Source organism: Macrotis lagotis, chromosome 4, assembly GCF_037893015.1.
Source record: "Macrotis lagotis isolate mMagLag1 chromosome 4, bilby.v1.9.chrom.fasta, whole genome shotgun sequence".
NCBI lineage: Eukaryota > Metazoa > Chordata > Mammalia > Peramelemorphia > Peramelidae > Macrotis > Macrotis lagotis.
Genome location: NC_133661.1, coordinates 113,958,861 through 113,978,399, shown reverse-complemented (window position 1 = coordinate 113,978,399; position 19,539 = coordinate 113,958,861). Strand labels below are relative to the sequence as shown.

General features: G+C 40.9%; 1 protein-coding gene across 1 annotated transcript in view; it reads right to left on the bottom strand.

Moving 5' to 3' along the window:
- The window catches only part of FBXW4 (F-box and WD repeat domain containing 4), a 113,181-nt gene extending 94,424 nt beyond the window's left edge, over nucleotides 1–18,757 (bottom strand). Inside the window, exons 1-4 of the mRNA XM_074233887.1 lie at nucleotides 18,402–18,757; nucleotides 6,472–6,567; nucleotides 939–1,124; nucleotides 322–454 (exon numbers count right to left, since the gene is read on the bottom strand). Coding sequence (XP_074089988.1) covers nucleotides 322–454; nucleotides 939–1,124; nucleotides 6,472–6,567; nucleotides 18,402–18,742 — 756 coding nt within the window. The 5' untranslated portion in view covers nucleotides 18,743–18,757. The remainder of the gene's footprint in view (nucleotides 1–321; nucleotides 455–938; nucleotides 1,125–6,471; nucleotides 6,568–18,401) is intronic.
- Nucleotides 18,758–19,539: the final 782 nt, after the last annotated feature.

The window sequence follows — 19,539 nt, the reverse complement described above, 5'->3', positions numbered from 1 at the left end:
AAAATCTGGCCAGGCTGCCCTTTTTAAATTCACAGCACATTGCAAGTGAATGGCTACCTTCCCAACCACCGTCGGCTCCTCTGCTGGGCCAGTTGGCTGGTACACAGTCTGGCATGACAAGTAGCATGCCAGGCACACATAAGTGAGCTCTTTATTGTGCTCACCACACTCTTAGCCAATCCTGAGACTCAAGGCTCCTTTCCACCCATTTCATACCTTTTTCCTTATACACAGACAAACAGACAGACAGAAAGATACACACATACACACACCAGCAACTACAGGAATTAACAACATGTAGGTAAAAGAGACCCAACTCACCTTTGCTGACCTATCCCTGGAGCCACTAACAACGATCCCCCCTCGACAGTCCACACAATTGACCTCCTGCTCATGAGCTGAGAATTTGATGCTGAAGGTGCCATTAATCTTATGAAGGCCAATCTTCCCATCTCTAAAAGAGAAATCGGGAGATGTCTTCACACACATACAAAATCCAATTATACCTGCTGCATCAGGACAAGATGTCTTTATAATCTCCCAGTTCTCTTGTGGCCTGATCCTACTGAGTTCAGGAAGACTGGTGAAATAAAATCCTTTATCCTTCATCTATTCAACATGTTTGAGCTTTAGTAAGCCAAAGATCAAATCATATTTTTCACTGTTCAACACAAAGGATTCCTCAAAGTTACTCCATATTGTATTCAGGAATCCCTTTCCCTGCCTATCTATCTTTTCCCAGTTAGCTATCTTGGATCAAGACTCTCTAAAGAACTCTGCTCTGGGAAGAAGCCACTATTACTATCTCTGAAGTCTTCTTCCCTAGCCTTTCATGGGAGAAAGGGAAATTACATAAGCAGGTAAAAGGGTTGTTAAAATAACTAAAGACAGATCTCAGGGATGGGAGGGACAAAATTAGAAAACAGGGGAGTCCTTACCCTCCTCCACTGACAACATGTGAACTAGCCAGTACAAAACGGCACACATCCTCCTCATGACCAGAAAAGATGGCCAAGGGTCGACGGTGTGAACTGGAACCATCTGGGCAGAGCTGGTAGGCATGAATGTCTTCAGCCTGGGAGAGGTACAGACAGCCACCATCTAGCTGCATCCAAGGCATCAGACTGCAGACATGGGAAACAAGAAGATAACAAATCAACAAAAATAACAACAGCCAAATGGACCCTTGGGAAAGACTAGACAATCCTCCATCCAGCAATGACCTATGGGGATCAGTGCCCCCATCTTTCTTGTAAAGAACTACAGGGGATTATTGTTTGTGAATGTCGCTGTCTCCCAGTAACACTCACTGAAGTACCATCCAGCATATTACAAATGAGTTTGGAATATCATTCTCATGGGCTTCACTATTCTATTCCACCTCTCTCTGACAAAATAATCCTATAGTTTTTCCCTTTGTCTTTCAAGAAAAGATGGTAAGTAGCTTAAGTGTTCAAATTTAACTCTTCAAAGTGCAGATTAACTTAGAAACATATGATGACTACTTTCCCCATACTCACACACTGTTGTTGTTATTATTGTTATTTGTTTGGCTTTCCTTTTCTTTTTCTTTTTTTTAGGTTTTTGTAAGGCAAACGGGGTTAAGTGGCTTGCCCAAGGCCACACAGCTAGGTAATTATTAAGTGTCTGAGGACAGATTTGAACCCAGGTACTCCTGACTCCAGGGCTGGTGCTTTATCCACTATGCCACCTAGCTGCCCAATGGCTTTCCTTTTCAAGAAAACTAATGACATCATGAGGTGATGTCGTGACTTAGTCATGAATTAGATTTAAGTGAGGCACAAAAGTTTCACAAAGTTCTCTCTTCTAGAATCAACCAAGTCCTGACAAAAGTCAAGTTAACTGGAGGTGACCCGGGATGCAGTGGATGATCTTGGAATTTTTGATATCTGACCAATATCTAAGGGCTCCACAGAATTTGCTTCATGGAAATTGGAACAAATTGTTCTCAACCACCCATTCCAAGGTAGGGAAGTCTTCACATCCCCCAACTCACTGATGAGTTTGAGGCCTGGAGTCCTCAACCTGGTTTAGCTTGTCTACCAAGATGATTTACTTAGATGTGAGCACTGCTGATGCTAAAACTTCTTGGAGTCACAAGTAAGACAGGTTAAAATGGACACCAAAAGTAGATGAGCAACCCTGAAAAGGACTTGGCAAGCCTTCACACCAGAGGTGCTAGTCTTCCCTTAACTCTTCCCACAAGACACATATGCTATTTTTAAGAGGCAGAAGACCATTAGGGTGGAACACTGAATAGATGATCAAACTTTTCTTACTATGGTAGTTTTCTTCTTTTTCAAAAAATTCTTTATTATAAGGAATGGTACCTAGGAAAGTTTGGGGGCAATGCAAAGGAAAATATGGATGATATAAAAACAAAAAATATTAATACACATTAGTTTTTAAAATAGAAAAACAAACTTCAAAAGCAAACTATGTATTATTTTCTCTTAGACAACATTCCTGTTCCAAATCAATACCTAGTATCCCGGGATTTTTAGTAGAAGAGGGTACAGAAAGTTGGAATTAGCAAATATTGGGAATTGGAAGAAAACTTCCAGTCAGATGAGTAAATTATTTCCCTGTCTAACTTGAAGTTCAGAGTTCAGCTGTGAGGTCTCTAGACCCATGTTTTTTTCCCTTATAAAGAATAAGAAGAGCAGAAGGGAAGAAAGACAAAAAGGAAGGAGATACTACTGATAGGCCCCTCCCAATTCCTATTTCTAATGGAGTAAAAACTCCATTTGTCTGTGTAAAGCATAAACTCATTTAAGAAAGGATGCTGATGTACAGAAAAGATAGCTAGATTCTCATTAGGGAGATAGATCTACATATCTGTACTAGTGAGCAAGTGTGACAATGAAAAAAAAGACAAAGACAGAGCAGTCTTCAACAGTGCAGAGGCTACCAAAAAATAGTCATCTCTCACAAAATGACTAAATCTGCAAGTCGTTAAAGATCCTCTTTGAGGCCTAAAGGAGGAAGAAGGGTAAGAACTTCCAGTCAGTTCCACAAGACTCAATGAGTTACTCTAGAAAAAGTATGTTCAGACACTGAAAATACATCACTGGTTTTGACTAAACCCCTTCTCAACTAACTACTATTGCTCCCATCTTACCAGGCTCACTTCAACAAGGTAACTAAAGTGCCTAGCATAGAGTAAGTGTTTAATAAAAATTTGTTGATTGAGATAAATGTGCAAGAGCTTACTTTCCTTAAAAGTCCTAGTGTTTTACAAGTCCTAAATAAAGAACAGAGACAGTGAGCTTTCCACCCCTACTCGTTAAAACAATTGCCATGGGAATGAGAAAAAGTTCTGCAAATTGACTTGACGGGCCATTAAATGCAGCTTGGATGTCTACTCACGAGGTTTTTACAAGTATTTGCATATATTACACCTAACATGTTATATGTAGACATGTCCATATTTATACACAGTATAATGTATACTTGTGTCCAACATCTCTTATATAAATATGTTTATCTGTGTAGCTAACAAGAAGATAAATGAGGGACCAATAATCAGAAGTTTCAAGCAGTCTTGTAAATAACTTACATACTTACACAAAATAAAAATGGGGTTCATGTCATGTGAATAGTGAAGACTCCCGGGGAGAAGCAAGATGGTAATTGCTTGTGATTTATTTGCCAAACTGATTAAGACCAGTCTAGTGTGAGCAGGAAAAAACATTCCAGGGATAGAATCTTGATGGATAAAGTAACTTTCTAGTTATTAAGAAAGCAAGGTTGGCAATCAATAAGGTGTCAAAGGATATGAACAAATGATTCTCAAAAGAAATAGAAACTATTAAAAATGTTATCAAAGCCTGGTCCAAATCAATAGAAGAGAAATGCATTATATACTTAATAAATGCTCATTTATTGATTGAGTGGAATATTACTAAATCATATTAAGTTCCTAATAATGATATGAAGAATTAAAAGAAATGTGGGAAGACTTATATGAACTGACCCAGAAGAATTAGGAAACAATATACACAACAAAGAAAATCAAAAGAAGATGATATAAAACAAAATATAATCATAATGACAAAACAGCCCCAGGTAAGTTGAGAAATGTTAAGAGTTGAGAAAACATATCTTCGTGCAGAGGGACTATGGGTATGAAATATTATACATGCTGTCAGATGTAGAGGGTTGATTAGTTTCATTATACTGTTTTTTCTTTTTTTAATAAGATTATAGGGTATCTAGGTGGCACAATGAATAAAGTGCTATACCTGACTTTAGGAAGACTCATTTTCCTGAGTTCAAATCCAGCTCCGGACACTTACTGGCTATATCAGCCCAGACAAGTCACTTAACCCTACTACCCTCAGTTTCCTCAACTGTAAAGTAAGCTGGAGAAGGAAATGGGGAACCACTCCAGTATGACTGCCAAGAAAACCCCAAATGAGGTCACAAAGAGTTGGACACAACTGAAAAACAAAAAAGGCTCACTAGGCAGGAAAGATCAGAGAGATAAAATAAACAATCAGGCAGTAAGCACCTATTAAATACTATGTGCCAGACTGAGGGAACTAAATGGCTCTCCATGGCTCAGAGGATAGAGCACTGGACCTGGAGCCTGGAAGAGTTGAGTTCAAATCTGACCTCAGACACTTTCTAGCTATGTAACTCTGGGAAAGTCACTTGAACTCTATTGGCCTTAATTCACTGAAGAAGAAAAGGACACCACTCTGGTAATTTTGCCAAGAAAATCCCACAGACAGTACAATGCACAAGAGTCACAAAGAGTTGGCTACATCTGAAAGACTGAATAACAACCACTGTGCTAAGTGTGAGGGATGGTAAAAGACAGTCCCTGCTCCCAAGGAACTCACAATCTAATGAGGGAGACAACACACAAGCAATTGTGTGAACAAGATGCATATGGATAAATGGCAGAAAATCACCAATGGAAAGGAACCAGCATTTAGAAAGATTAAGGAAAAGATTTTGGCAGAAGGTAGAATTTTGGATGAAACTTGAAAGGAAACCAGGAAAGAGGGAGAGAATCCTAGGCAGTGAGGACAGGCAGTGAAAATTCCTAGAGTCAGAGAGGAATTGTCATATTCAAGGAACAATAAGAAGGCCAGTGTCACTGGACTGCAGAGTACATGTGGAGGGGGAGGAAGTGTTAAGGAATAAAAAAACTGGAATTGTAGCAGGAGTCAGGTGATGGGGGGTGTAAAAAAACAAAGAAAGGATTTTATGTTTGATCCTAGAGGCAACAGTGAGCCACGGGAGTTGACTGAATAGGATTTTTCATTTTAGGAAGATCACTTTGACAATTGAGTAGATAATGGCCTGGCATTGGAGAGAGACTTGAGGTAGAGACTCACCAGTAGGTTAGAGCAATATTCCCCGATAAGAGGTGATAATGATCTGTACCACGGTAGAAGCAGTGTCAGAGGAGAAAAGGGAAGTTAGCAATGACAAGACTTGTCTATTAATTGGATACGGGGAGAGATGGAAAAACAAAGGGAAAATGATACCTAGGTGGTAATAAAAAGAAAAATGAATGTGAAAAAAATATCAATAATTTTTTGAAGCAAGGATAGGAGATTTGGATCTCATAAATCACCTATTACCACCATAGGAATATTTATCATTATCCACTATCATTATCCACAGCAGTAGATCATGACAAAATAACCAATAGGGTTAAGAAGCAAAATGAAAAGGATAGTTAAGAAACAGAAGTTCCTTCCCATAATCATTACCTTAGAATAATCACCTGGTCTCCTTTAGCCACAGATACAAAGCACTACTGAATAGATTATCATTTACAACTCCCTAATGGGAAAAAATAACAGATATACTTCTGGAAATGACACCTACAAAGCATAAATGAGCTTGAGGTCTCTGCAACCCATCCCTATTGATAAATCAAGAAGCATTTGTTGAGTGACTGCTTTACCCAGCATTGTGGTAGGCACTTTAAGAGATACTAAGAGTAAAACAAGATTCTGGTATTCTAAAGTTTACAATTTAATTAGGGAAACAAAAGTAGCATACATGAAACAATTAGAGAACAATTACTGCCAAGAAAAAAAAAAGGTGGCATTGTCAGCTCCTCAAAGTACAACATCTAGACTTGGTAGCAATGGGTCCAACTCATTAACATTCTGCCTTTTTACAAAGAGGGATGGGAAGGGGATGATGAGAGGCCCAACAATGAAGGCAGAAAACCCGTTAGTGAAAGATTTAAATGACAGTAAAACAAGATGGATCTGGTTACTAACTTCATCATTCACTGTTCAGTCTTCCTTCTGGCAAACTGGCAAGGAAGATGTCTGCCCTTTTGGACCCCTTCTGTGGGGTTCTTGGCCTTCTTGACAAGAAAGGCCAACCAAACTACAACCAGGTCCCTTTTTTGTCTTCCCACATGACCCCATTAGCTTGTGCCCCTGGAAGCTCTGAAAGAGATAACAGGATACTTGCTTGCGTCTCCACTTGAGCAATGTTCCCTGTCGGCAGCGCCCCCGTCTCCAGTTCTGTGAGACCTTCACTCTTTCCTTCACTGGAATGCTGGTCACCCTGTATACAGAGAAGAGGATAAACAATATAAGTCACCAAGGCCTCTCTCTATACTCAGAAAAAATTCCCCAGGATAACCTCCAGGCCACAAGAAAGGCACAAGACCTCCCAGAGAGATCTGGACTTGGGTGCTAACAACAATGTAAAGAAAAACATGCAGAACTTGGATAAAATCAGTGTCCTCAAGATGTATGTTGGACACGGTCAGTGTGTTAGTTTGTTTCATTTAAATATTTTCCTTCTTTACAAGACAGTATTCTAGTTGGTAGGAGATAAAAGTCTTTAGGAAGTTGGTGCATTTTTTTAATGTATTAATAAAATATTCATTTAAAAGCAATGAATAAAAGTAGGAGATAATAACTAGGTAAAAATGGCAAAATAGGAAGAGGCAAGAGATCAGCAAGGTTATCTCAAGGTCATATAGCTAAGTAAGTGGAAAAACCAGGTAAAGAAGAATATTAGCTCCTGTGACTTCTACTCCAATATTCCTTTGATTATGAACATGGCTGCTTCTTAAGTCAGACTTTTGACTAACAAATAAATCCCTTTCACATTAAAAAAACAGTCTTAAACACATAGCCTTGCAAGAGAAAATGATAATTTAAAATTAATCTGTAGAAGTGATTTTTTTTTCTAAAAGGGTAAAAACTTCTAAAAAAAAAAAAGGTAGAAAATTCTAAATAAGCAACTACTGGGTGGAACACTATTGAACAGAGCACCAGGCTTAGAGTCAGGAAGATCCACTTCAGACACTTAGTAACCACATAAGCCCGGGAAAGTCAATTCACCTCTCTCAGCCTCCTTTATAAGGGTTATCATGCTCATCAAATGAGATAACATATATAAAGTGCTTATGAACTTTAAAGTATTATATAAATGCTCATTATTATTATTGTTATGGCTATGATTATTAGTTCATTATGTATGGCATACTAAATTGCGAGTTCATACTCTAATAAAAGTTAGCAAAATCTATAGCCTTCCTTATCTCTACCTTTTCTTCTCATTCAATATGCCATCTTGGTGACACCTAACTAAAGGTTAAAGTACTCTTCCCCACACACAGATTTCCCCTTCTTCTCTCACTATCTCCCCCTTTCCCCCATGAGCAAAAGTCTGACATCAGGAAACTTTCAGAACTTCAGCAAAATCAAGGGGTACTCCCCAACCCTAAACTTAATCCATTCTACCAAGGGTCCATTAAGTTTTCCATTACTGAATTTGGTTTTTATTTATTAAAAAAAAATAGCTCCCAGAAAATTACAGCTTTGTAAACTTACTTCTTCCTCTTTCAGTCCCAAAGCCTTTACACATTTAAATTTAGTAATGGTTTACTAAATATTCTCTTTATACTTATAAAGAATTTAACTGATTTCATCTTCTTCAAAATCAAAGGTAGTGATCAAAAATCTCTCTGAAAAATCAGCAAGAGAAAGATGAGGAAGAAAATAGTACTGAAAGAATCTTCGAAGACAAGCAGGTGCTCCTAGGAATTCAAAAATGACTTTTACTCAGATCCCCGAAATGCCCTGCAGCTTACTCTCCAGAACAGTTATAGGTGTAAAAGGAGGGAGAGCCAACAAAAAAATGATTAGTCCCCTGTAAATAAACATCTCACATAGCTGTTAATGCACGTCGGAATCTCTAACTTGGCCTCCGGCCTGCCTGTATTTCCATTTTCCCAGCCCTCCTCCTTTAGCCTGGGGCTCATTTTTCCACTCCTTGTTTCTCCCCCCTCTCCCCCAACCACACTTTCCGGCACTTAGTCACCATTATAATTTGACTGCATTCCTGGGCACATAACCTATTTTAAACAAAAACACAACACATACAGTGAGTCTGCAGTGGGGTAGAAATCAATTTATGAAGTAATCTAGAGTTTCTCCTTTCTTTTGATGACCAATAGTCCTATGTGCCTTCCTGCTCCCCCCCCCAAAAAAGCAAATAAACCTAGCCACACATGATATTAAAATTGAACAAAGGGAACTAATTTTAATAATTTAGAAGTAACTTAAAGGGTGTCATCAAAGAAATGCATGATTGAGAAAGAAAGAGTTGGCCAGGAGACCTTAGGAAGGCCTGCATAATGTTTGGAGCACCCCTTGTGAAGAACTTAAGGGAGAACATGAACTAGAGTCCCACTGAATGCGCAGGAATGGATGAGTTGCAAACTATATGTTGGAGGTAAGAACCACCTCATGAAATCATCCATTGGATTACGTAAATAGATAGAACTACAAATATGGAGATATATATGTAATATAGATGTATGAATATGCATCAATACATAATATTTTCAGAGATATAAGTTACTCTCACCATTTGGTATAAATTCCAACTTCTCCACCTCAGTCTTAATATGGCAAAATATACTTAACGAACTTCTTCAAACTTAGCTAGACTGGTTTCAACATCAGCTCCACACTAATAGAATAAGTCATTTTTCATTCATTTGGTAATTTTTCAGTCACATCTGACCCTTTGTGACCCCATTTGATTTGATTTTTTTTTGTCAGAAACTAGAGTAAGTTTGACATTTCTTTCTCCAGCATATTTTATAAGGCAATTGAGTACAACAGGGTTAAGTGATTTGCCCAGGGTTACACCGGTAGTGTCAGAGGCCTGATTTAAACTGAGGAAGAAGAATCCTCTTTCTACTCCAGGCCCAGTACTCTATCCATTGCCCCACTTAGCTACCCTTACACAATCACAAGTACCTTCCATTAAAATCTATTCCAATGTTTTATAATGTTTGTCATTCATTTTCAAAAAAGACCACAATATCAGGGAGGTGGCGTCATGCATGACAAGCATGTGATTGGGGGGTGGGGGGAGGCTGTGCTAAGTCACTAGTCTCACTTTTTCCTCCAGTCATCTGGGTTCAGTGACCAGACATGAATCAGGATGACTAGAGAGGGCCCTGGATGTGAGGCAATCAGGGTTAAGTGACTTGTCTAAGGTCACATAGCTAGTATCAGAGGTTGGATTTGAACTCCTGTCCTCTTGATTCCAAGGTCAGTGTTCTATCCACTGTGCCAACTAGCTGCCCTAGTTCCAATGCTTTATCAAAACAAGGAGGTAGCCTTAGCTCTTCAAAGGATATGCCAGTGGACCATATGCTCTGGCAAATTCTACAATGCTGGAAAGGTTTCTGGTATAGGTCCAGAAACAAACTAAATATCTCTTATCTAAGGAATAGCCTAGCTACCTCTGAGAAGATTCAACATGAGGATGATCATTGGTGATGAATTTTTCAGTCCCAGCAATTCTTGAAAGAGCATCTACTAAATTCTCTTAAAGACCACTAAGTTATAAAAGTGTTATAAATTAGTTAACCCTAATTTTTAGATTAGAAAATGCACATCTGTAGAAGGAATGCCTGTTTTAAGCATAGACATCACTGTAATAGGCCTCCCTGATATTGTACTACCACACCCACTCAGACTTCCCCTCCCATACCTTCCTTTTCAAATGGGCCATAAACTCTGTCCCTAAAATTTAATGACAATGATGAAAGTTTAGCAGTACCTTTTTGAACTATAGGAATCATTCTTTTTTGAAAATCACCTTTGGTCTTTGGGACCAAATGGGAATAGAAATAAACACAAAACATGCACAATTCCAAGAAGGAAGACCGGAGTAAAAGTCCATACCTACTTCTTAACTCCACAGAATGACCTAAGACTTCCTAGGTGGAAGTAGGATTGGGACTGGCACCACTAAGCCAACAGTTTTAAAATTCTGCTGCTATGACATATTTTAATCTCTCAAGCAGGTTCTGAGTCTAAATGACTAGGCTTCAAATTCATTCTGTGGCTCAACTAAGCTGGTTGTGGGAATGGAGGGAACATATGCCAAACAAAAAGCTTTTAAATTTCAGAACATTATGATAAAGTCAAACAACAGGCAAGATAAAGGAAGAATGGGAAGTTCTCCTTTAATACATTTGTTCTGTAAGGGAAGTAGGTCCTTTCTAACTCACTGTGCATTATTAGAGGATTTCTTTACCTCACCAACATGCCCTTCCAAAATAAAAATTCAAAGAAGCCCGAGAGTTTGGGTGTTAGGGATGGTAGGCAGAATAAGGAAAGGTGAAAGAAAAAAGAAATTTGAGGCAGAGCTAAAAAGTAAAAACTTCCTCGTTCATTACAATGAAACAGCTTTCCAGGAAAAAAAAACATTTTAATATATTTACTATAAAACAATTTCATTTCCCCTCCCTCCTATTACCATCACCTGCCTCTCTCTCCCCTTCATCCCACCCCCAAATCCCATAGCTTGTAGATTTCCTCTCATTCTTGGCAGTTACCAGAGGAAACATAATACTCCCCTTGGGGAGCTCCCACCAGCTGCTTAAGAAGGGAGGCAAAGGTATCCTCTACTTCTACTAGAAGAGACCATCCCCAGACTCCTTCCAAGAATGTTACAATCAGTGACCATTAGCCCCCACTGATGTCAGGGAGCCATTGCCAATGCAGTCCTCAAAAGCAACACCATCCCTCAGACCCAAAAAAAATCTTCTCTCAGTCCGAGTTCTTGTTCTTTCTGGCTTACATTTTCAGTCAGAAAGCATTCTTCTCACTCTAGTTCTAACTTGACAGGACATTGTATACCTCTTCTATCAATTAGTGGCCAGAGTGCCATTTGCTAGGTTTTTTAAACCAACTGTTTCCAAGTCAGTTACTGTACAGCAGTGACATTCAACATATTTCCTTTCACCTCCAACCTTTTGTTTTTCAGATAGCAAGAAATCAAAAGTCTCAAAGCAAAGAGTCACTTCAATATCATATCTCTTCACTTTCCCCCAAACATAAACTAAAACCCAAAGAATACTCTTCAGCCTCTGAAACAGGCAGTAGAAAAGAACGAGACATTCAGTTAGCCCTCAACCTCTCAGCAAAGACCACCAACAAAGAGGTTCATGAGTGTCAACTGTGGGCAGAGGCAGTTTCTCTCAATGCTAAACATAAACTGAACAGAGCCTCCTTCGTCATTTCCCAAAGGTAACAGTCAGAGTTGAGTGAAGACCGTGAAAACTGTACAAGAGCTGGAGGAGAAAATATAATGTAAGGAATGATTCTGAATTGGGGCAGAGGGAGGAGGAGGGATGAACCAAGTGACCCCAAATGTCTTTTCCATCTCTAACTCCTATGATTCTTTGACCTCTAATTTTGTGCTGCGGACAAAGAAAGGAAAGACAACAGACAAAGTACTGTTTTGAAAGTGCCTGGCAGTCTGCTCTTGTCATTTAGTTGCTAACTCGTGTATTTTTTAAGGTGTCTCCAAGCCTTGTCTTCATTTCACAGTTGTCACCTGTGTCTAAGCTTGTGTCAAATACCAAAAGAGAGAGAGAGAGAGAGAGAGAGAGAGAGAGAAAGAGAGAGACAGAGACAGAGACAAAGAGAGACAGAGAGAGACAGAGACAGAAGAAGAAAAAGGAAGCAAAAGACTAGGAATGTGCTGGCAATTAATTGTAGAGTAAAGAGAGGCAGACACTGAGACCAATTGGGTGGCCTGGGCTTCCAGGGAAGGTAACTTAAATACAGAGCAGCAGGTCAGATGAATTATGGAACAGACTTGTAAGTCAAGAAAAGGTTGGTCAAACTTTTTTTCAAACCGTAAACTCTTTATCCAGGTAATCTTCTTCTGTTTGTTTGGAGATAGTTGCAGGTCATCTAGAAGGGAACTAACCTATCTAGAAGAGGAAGGAGCCCTGCTGTTTGTTTTTCAGTGTAATGCTACTTCTATTGGCCTGAAGTGAGAGTTGAATCTGAACTAATACTTACAACTAGACAGGTCTGGTCAAGAGAAGCATACTTCTTCAACTTGGAATTGAACCAAAACTTTGATTCACTAAGAATTCAATCTTCTAACAGTGACACACTCCTAGACAAATTCTTAAATATAGGCAAAAATCTATTATCCATTAAGCAAACTTATTCTCTGGCTGGTTGGTTCTACTGTGTTAAAACATAGAGGGTTTTATTTAAATGTTAGAGGAGTTTATACGTACATATTATATACATACTTTTCATTCAAAATTAAACTTCCCATCTTCTCTCTAGTTCTAAAAAAGAACTTCATTTCTCCTAAACTTCCCCAATTTTTAGAGAAATTCAGTTTCAAGAAAAATAATCTACACATGCACATACCTCCTTAAGTTTCAGCAGAGATCAAGGGTTAAATTATTCTGAACCCCAAAAATCAAATCAGTTTCAGCTACTCTAGGGTTTGTTTGTTTTTTTTATTTTACTGAGAGATAAGAGGGAAGAAAGAATACAAGATGAATGCTTCTATCTTGTAGACACTAGATTTTTCCTTACTCCAGACAACAACCACCAAAAAAACCACCAGTCTTGAATTAAGATTAATTGTATTCAGAAGACATGGGAAAATTAAATAAAAAGAAGACATAGGAGAATTTTTTTAGCTTTTTTTTTTTTAAAGCAAGGCAATGGGATTAAGTGACTTGCCTAAGATCACACAGCTAGGTAATTATTATGTGTCTGAGACCAGATTTGAACTCAGGTCCTCCTGACTCCAGGGCCAATGTTCTATCCACTGTGCCACCTAACTGCCCCCAACATAGGAGAATTTTCAAAGCAGTTGGAATTTAGATAGAAGGGACAAAAGAAGATGGAGAAACAAGAAAGATAACTGTCCCCATTGTCTTCATAAAATCAGAATAAAAAAGGACCTCAAAAATCATCTAGTCCAATCTTTTCTTGACCAAAAATCCCCTGAAATGATCATCAGGTTTAACTTGAAAACCTCTAGTTAGGAGGAATCTACCATCTCCTGGGACAGTCCATTACACTTCTGGTCAGCTCTAATTGTTAAGAAGTTTTTCCTCCCATTGGACTGAAATGTCCCTTTCTGGAACCCACTACTCCTTGTTCTGCCCCCTAAGACCAAGTAGAACAATTCTTTTTCCACATGTCAGCCTTTCAAATGCTTGAAGACAGTTATCCCTACCTGCAGTCTTCTTTTCCTTCTGACTAAAAATCAACCAACATATGTGGCTAACTCATATTTTGGGGTTTAAGGGTCTCAATTTACTGCTATTCTCCTAAAAATAAGAAAAGGTTTTCTAACTTTCAGGCTTTCCTAGAAAAGTCTTATGAAAGATTTTTTTTCCTCCAGAATTTTAGAAAAGGTCTCTTCCCAAATCTCATTGGTTTTTGGAGATACTTGCCTCACTGGGCTGCTGCCTGCTTTCACAGGTGTATTGTTTTATTTATTTTGAGAATGTAAAATGAACTCTGCTTTTATTAACTCACAGAAACCATTAAATAAGACCTTTGGGGGGAAAAAAGACAATAAATATATCCATAAACCAACTCTCTCGTTGAACTGGTCCACTTCAAGTCAAAAAGTTTCCAAGTCATAGAAGTTTGATGACTTTTCTGAAAACACTGGTTAGATTCAAAAATTAACCAGCCAGCAGAGTCTTCAGTATTTTGAGATAGGAAGAGAAACTTTATGCTGTTGTTTTTTTAAATTGCTCTAAGGTTCAATTATTTTAAAAACAAACAAACACACATAGCTTATCTGTTTCTATCTCTTCACTCTGAACGTTAATCATCACTGAAATGGATACCCCAGTCACAGAAAGTTCCACACATTCAGGCTCAGTGCAGGAATGAATGTATTAATGAATGAATGAACATGCCAGTTAAATACAATTAAGTAACTTTACTACTCAGCAACATTTTTAAAAAATTTTCTGCTTTCAGTATTTTTACACCACAGTCATTGCCCAGAAACAAACCTATTCTCTATTCCTTACAATTCTACTCAACTCTATCACCCTTGTCTTGGAAGATTGGCCTAGCAACTTCCACAAAATACCAATACTAAAATTTGGGTTTGAAAAGATTGTAAACTTTTGCTTCTAATGTTTGTTTTTTTGAGGAGTTTTTATTATGGACTAGAAGGTTATAAAATCCTATATATTTATCAACTTCTTTAAAATCTCAATCTAGATTGTTAACTGTTTGGAGTGTCCAAGTACTAACTTTGTTCTTTCACCTGTTACCTTGCCACCACCACCACCCTCATTATGAATTCTAGTTAAATTTCAATTTCTGGTTCTAGTGCACTAAACCAGGCTGATTTCCCAAATTCCTCAGGGAAAATTTAAAAACCTACTATAAGAAACATTTCCTTAGCTTTGATAATTGCATTCAAAATACTTCTATTCCCCAAAGTTTCATAACACCTTAAAAAAAAAAAAGACCAAACAAAACTGACTTCAAACTAGTAGGAAAAAAATGCTAGTATCCATCAGAAAAAAATATATCCATATTCACATATTGTAAGGTACCTATGATCAACAATGTTCAGTATTTGGACAAGAGTTCAAAAGGAGGCAAATTATTTGTTTCGGGTTTTGTGGGTTTTGTTTTTTAAGTGCCCAAAATGCCTCTAAGCACAATAGTAAGGCCATTAACAAATCAAAAGGAGTCAGAGCAGTTCATCTTAATCAACAGAGCCATGATCAGTTAGAACAACCAAACAGCTACTTTGCCCTGGGCCGGAAGGTCAGTAAACCAGATCCCTTTGTGTTTCCTTGGGGCTAAGAAACAGGGTACCTTAAGTTGAGAACCCAGGACCACAGATACCACTTCAGTATTTGAAATAACTCAGGACAGGTAAGAAATTAGGTACCCCGCTTACCTCTCACTTCCCACCTTCTAGTAACACTCACAATCCTCAACTTCACTGATAGTCTGGCATGAAGAAACAAGACACTTAAAAGTTAGCAAACTGAACAAGACTAAAATTTTGCTTTCCTGCTATTAAAAGGCATTCACTTGTTCAGTCTTGGGGAGGGGGGGTGGAGGGGAAAGTAGACACAATGTATTAACCAGCTGTCTCACTCTATCTTCACAGAGGTATGATTCTCACTACATATTGAAACTTGGAGAAGACCACAAGTCTTTTTTTCTCCAAAGGAGAAAACCACCTCTAGTAGCTTATCATCCCTCCTGCAGCTGTCCAGTAGCAGACCACACTGATAAACACTCTCAACCACCTGTTGTAGCATATATGACTTTTCCCCTCAACCCTGAAAGGAGCACTGACCTTGCTCTTGATCAAATGCTATATTAAAACAACTTCTATGGGAAGTTAAAGACAATTCACCATAGAACACAGAACCCAATAAATAAATAAATATTAAAGTCATAAGCAATGCCCAGTATGTACTATGTCTTGAACATAGGAGGCACCTTAATAAATATCTGTTGGATTCAATAAACTATAACACTTTCATATTGGCAAAGTTCGTTTGGCTTTCAGAGTACCTACAAGACCTTAATCCTCTCCCTTTCAGGAGCATATTAAATAGGAAAGAAAAAATAAAGCTAGCATTTTCAAGCTATCAGTTTAACTCCCTGAAAGAAGGCCAATCCAAGAAAAATGTTTGTCGCATCGAATAGAAGGCAATTTGAAAGTGATGCTTCCCTAGAAAGATTGAACATCACTTTCCATTCTGACCAGCCTAACTGAAAAAAAGTCATACACTCTAATAGCAACATGGGGGTGATGATCAACCATGATGGACTTGCTCATCCCTTTAGTGCAACAACCAGGGACAATTTTGGGCTACCTGCATTGGAGAATGCCATCTGTATCCAGAGAAAGAGTTATGAACTTTGAACAAAGACCAAAGACTATTACTGTCAAATTAGAAAAAAAAAAGTGTTATATTATTATGTAATTTTGCTATCTCATACTTGATTTGTCTTCCTTAAGGATATGATTTCTCTCTCATCACACTTAACTGAGATCAATGTCTAACATGGGAACCAATGTAAAGACTAACACAATGCCTTCTGTGAGGGTGGGGGTAGGGAAGCAAGAATGGGGGGAAAATTGTAAAACTCAAAATAAATAAAATCTTTCTTTAAAAAAAAAAGTCGGGCAGCTAGGTGGTGTAGTGAATAAAGCACCAGCCTTGGAGTCAGGAATACCTGGGTTCAAATCCAGTCTCAGACACTTAATAATTACCTAGCTGTGTGGCCTTGGGCAAGCCACTTAACCTCATTGCCTTGCAAAAACCTAAAAAAAATAATAATAAAAAAAATTTTTAAAAATAATACATTTACATTTTCAGTGTCATTTAAAACCACATGGGGGGGGGCAGCTAGGTGGTGTAGTGGATAAAGCACCAGCCTTGGAGTCAGGAGTACCTGGGTTCAAATCCAGTCTCAGACACTTAATAATTACCTAGCTGTGTGGCCTTGGGCAAGCCACTTAACCCCATTGCCTTGCAAAAACCTAAAAAAAATAATAATAAAAAAATTTTTTTAAATAATACATTTACATTTTCAGTGTCATTTAAAACCACATGGGGGGGGCAGCTAGGTGGTGTAATGGATAAAACATGGGCCTTGGAATCAGGAGTATCTGGGTTCAAATCTGGTCTCAGACACTTAATAATTACCTAGCTGTGTGGCCTTGGGCAAGCCACTTAACCCTATTTGCCTTGCAAAAACCTAAAAAAAAAAAAAAACCTAAAAAAACCCAAACCATATGGGTCCAGAAAACACTTTTTCCAAGTTTAGGTCTCAGAATTCCATTATTCCTGTCCCCTTCAGCTGTTAAAACTGCAACATCTATGTGTTACCTATGTGTAATCAGTCCTAGGCCACAAGCAAGCATCCATCCACCTTCTTGTGTATCCTGTTGGGTACAGAAGTGTAATCCAAGAATAAATTTTCTCCTCCAGCTTTCCATAAGTTCTGCCTATGCCTGGGACCAGAAAGCAAAGTAAAGGCAGCTGTGGAGAACTTCTTGGGGGTCTAGATTCCCAGGTCATACTCCTCCTACAGCCACTTCTTCACATCTGTCTAAATGCATCCTGGTTGTGAAAATACTTGGGGATTCTTTCTTAATCTACATCAAAATTTGTAATACTATAATGAGAACACAATTACTATGCCTGGACCCCTACCATAATTTGTAAGAGTCAGGGGATAGAGCACTGGAGTCAGAAGGATTTGTGTTCAAATGTGACCTCAGACTTTTGCCTTCTGTGGGGGGTTGGGGAGGGAAGTAAGATTAGGGGGGAAAATTGTAAAACTCAAAATAAATCTTTTTTACAAAAGGGTTATTTTTAGGGGGTGGCTAGGTGGTGCAGTGGATAGAGCACTGGTCTTGGAGTCAGGAGTCCCTGAGTTCAAATCCAACCTCAGATACTTAATGACCTAGCTGTGTGGCCTTGGGCAAGCCACTTAAACCCCACAGCCTTGCAAACACTAAAAAAAAAAAAAAAACAAACAACAAAAAAAGGGTTATTTTGAGGGGGCATCTAAAAGAAGCAATAATCCTAGCACAATCTGGAGCCTAGCTCCATTTAGAACGACAGGGCAGCGGGGCAGAGTGCCGGACTGAAGTGGGAGAGCCCCAGATTCAAAGCCCATCTCGGAGGCGGAGCGGCTGTGTGACCCTGGGCAAGTCACGTCACCCGTGAGAGCGGCCGGGCCATCTGTGGAGCACAGTGTGCGGCTTTCTGGGGGGGTTCACCCCCGCTTCTGGGAGGAGCCGGCTGAAGGGCTCTCAGACAGGGGGGCGGCTGGAGGGGCTCTCGCAGGACGGTCATTTAAATGGCTCCCGGGGGGCGGTGGGGGGTCTCAGGTCCGGGCCATCGCTTGACGGGACCCCAGGGCGGGTTGCCCCGAGGGGGCTCACGGGGGGGGGGACGCGCTCTGCGGCCCGGGGCCCCCCCGGGACCACACCCCCCGCCGAGCCGCCAGACCAGGCCCCGCGTCCCCGCTCTTTCCCCGGGCCTGGGCCCGGGCCCGGGAGGCAGGGGCGGGCGCGCTTACAGGTCGGTGCCGTGCCGAGTGAAGCCGGAGTTGAGGCAGGCCCGGGCGATGCGGCGCCACAGCAGGTCGCGGCTGGTGAAGCGCTGCAGGCGGCGGGACACCTGGCCCAGGCGGCCCAGGGCCTGCGAGTCCAGGTAGGAGCAGATGAGCAGCAGCAGCTCCTCGGGCAGGCGCCACAGCGGCGGCCCCGGGCCGGCCCCGGGAGGCCAGGCCTCGGCCTCCTCCGCCCCGGCCCCGGCCCCGGCCCCGGCCCCGGCCGCCGCCTGCCCCGCCTCGGCCTCCCCGTCCGTGTCGGCGTCCGCCGCCTCGGCGTGGCGGCCCGGGGCGCCCCTCCTCCCCATGAGGCCAGAGCCCAGGGCCCGGCCGACCCGCCGCCGCCGCCGCCGCTCACGCGGAGCCGGAGCCGGAGCCGGAGCCGGAGCCCGAGCCCGAGCCCGAGCCCGAGCCGCGGGGGGAAGGGGAAGGCGAAGCCATCCTGGCCCGAGTCACATGGGGTAGCCCGAGCCCGGGCCGCCGGCGTCGCCGCCGCCTGTCAATCACCGCCCCCCCCCGCCCCCCCAGGCCGGAGACTCCGGGCCCTTAGCCAGAGGGCGGGGACTGGGCCCCGATAGGGAAGGTCCTGCCCAGGTGCAAACCGCACCCCCACCCCTGGGCAGGTTCGTGGGAAGGACCCCCAAATATGGCCCCAGGGAGGGAGGGGAACCGGGGGTCCATATGTGTCTGTATCTGTATCTGTCTGTGTGTCAGTGTGTCAGTGTGTCAGAGTCAGTGTGTCAGTGTCAGGATGTCTGTCTGTGTCTGGGGGATGACTCCAGAGGGCTCGTCTACCCTAATTCTCACACTGCTCTTCCAATTTCTAGTGTTTCGATTCCAGTCTTACTCTCCCTAGCTGTAAGCTCCTTGAGGGCAGCACTTACTTATTAAACCTCAAACACGTCTTTGCCCCCACAAAAAAAAAAAAGACTATTTAAGAATGTAATGAACTGAATTAGCCTTCCAGGTGGAATTCTCAGGCCTCATACAGGATGTCTCAGCTGGGAAGGACAATATCTAGATCTTCTTGTTCTGTTTGGGGTACTGCAGAGAAAAGGTGCTGGAACTGGAATACAGAGAGCAGAATTCTTCAGTCACAATTACC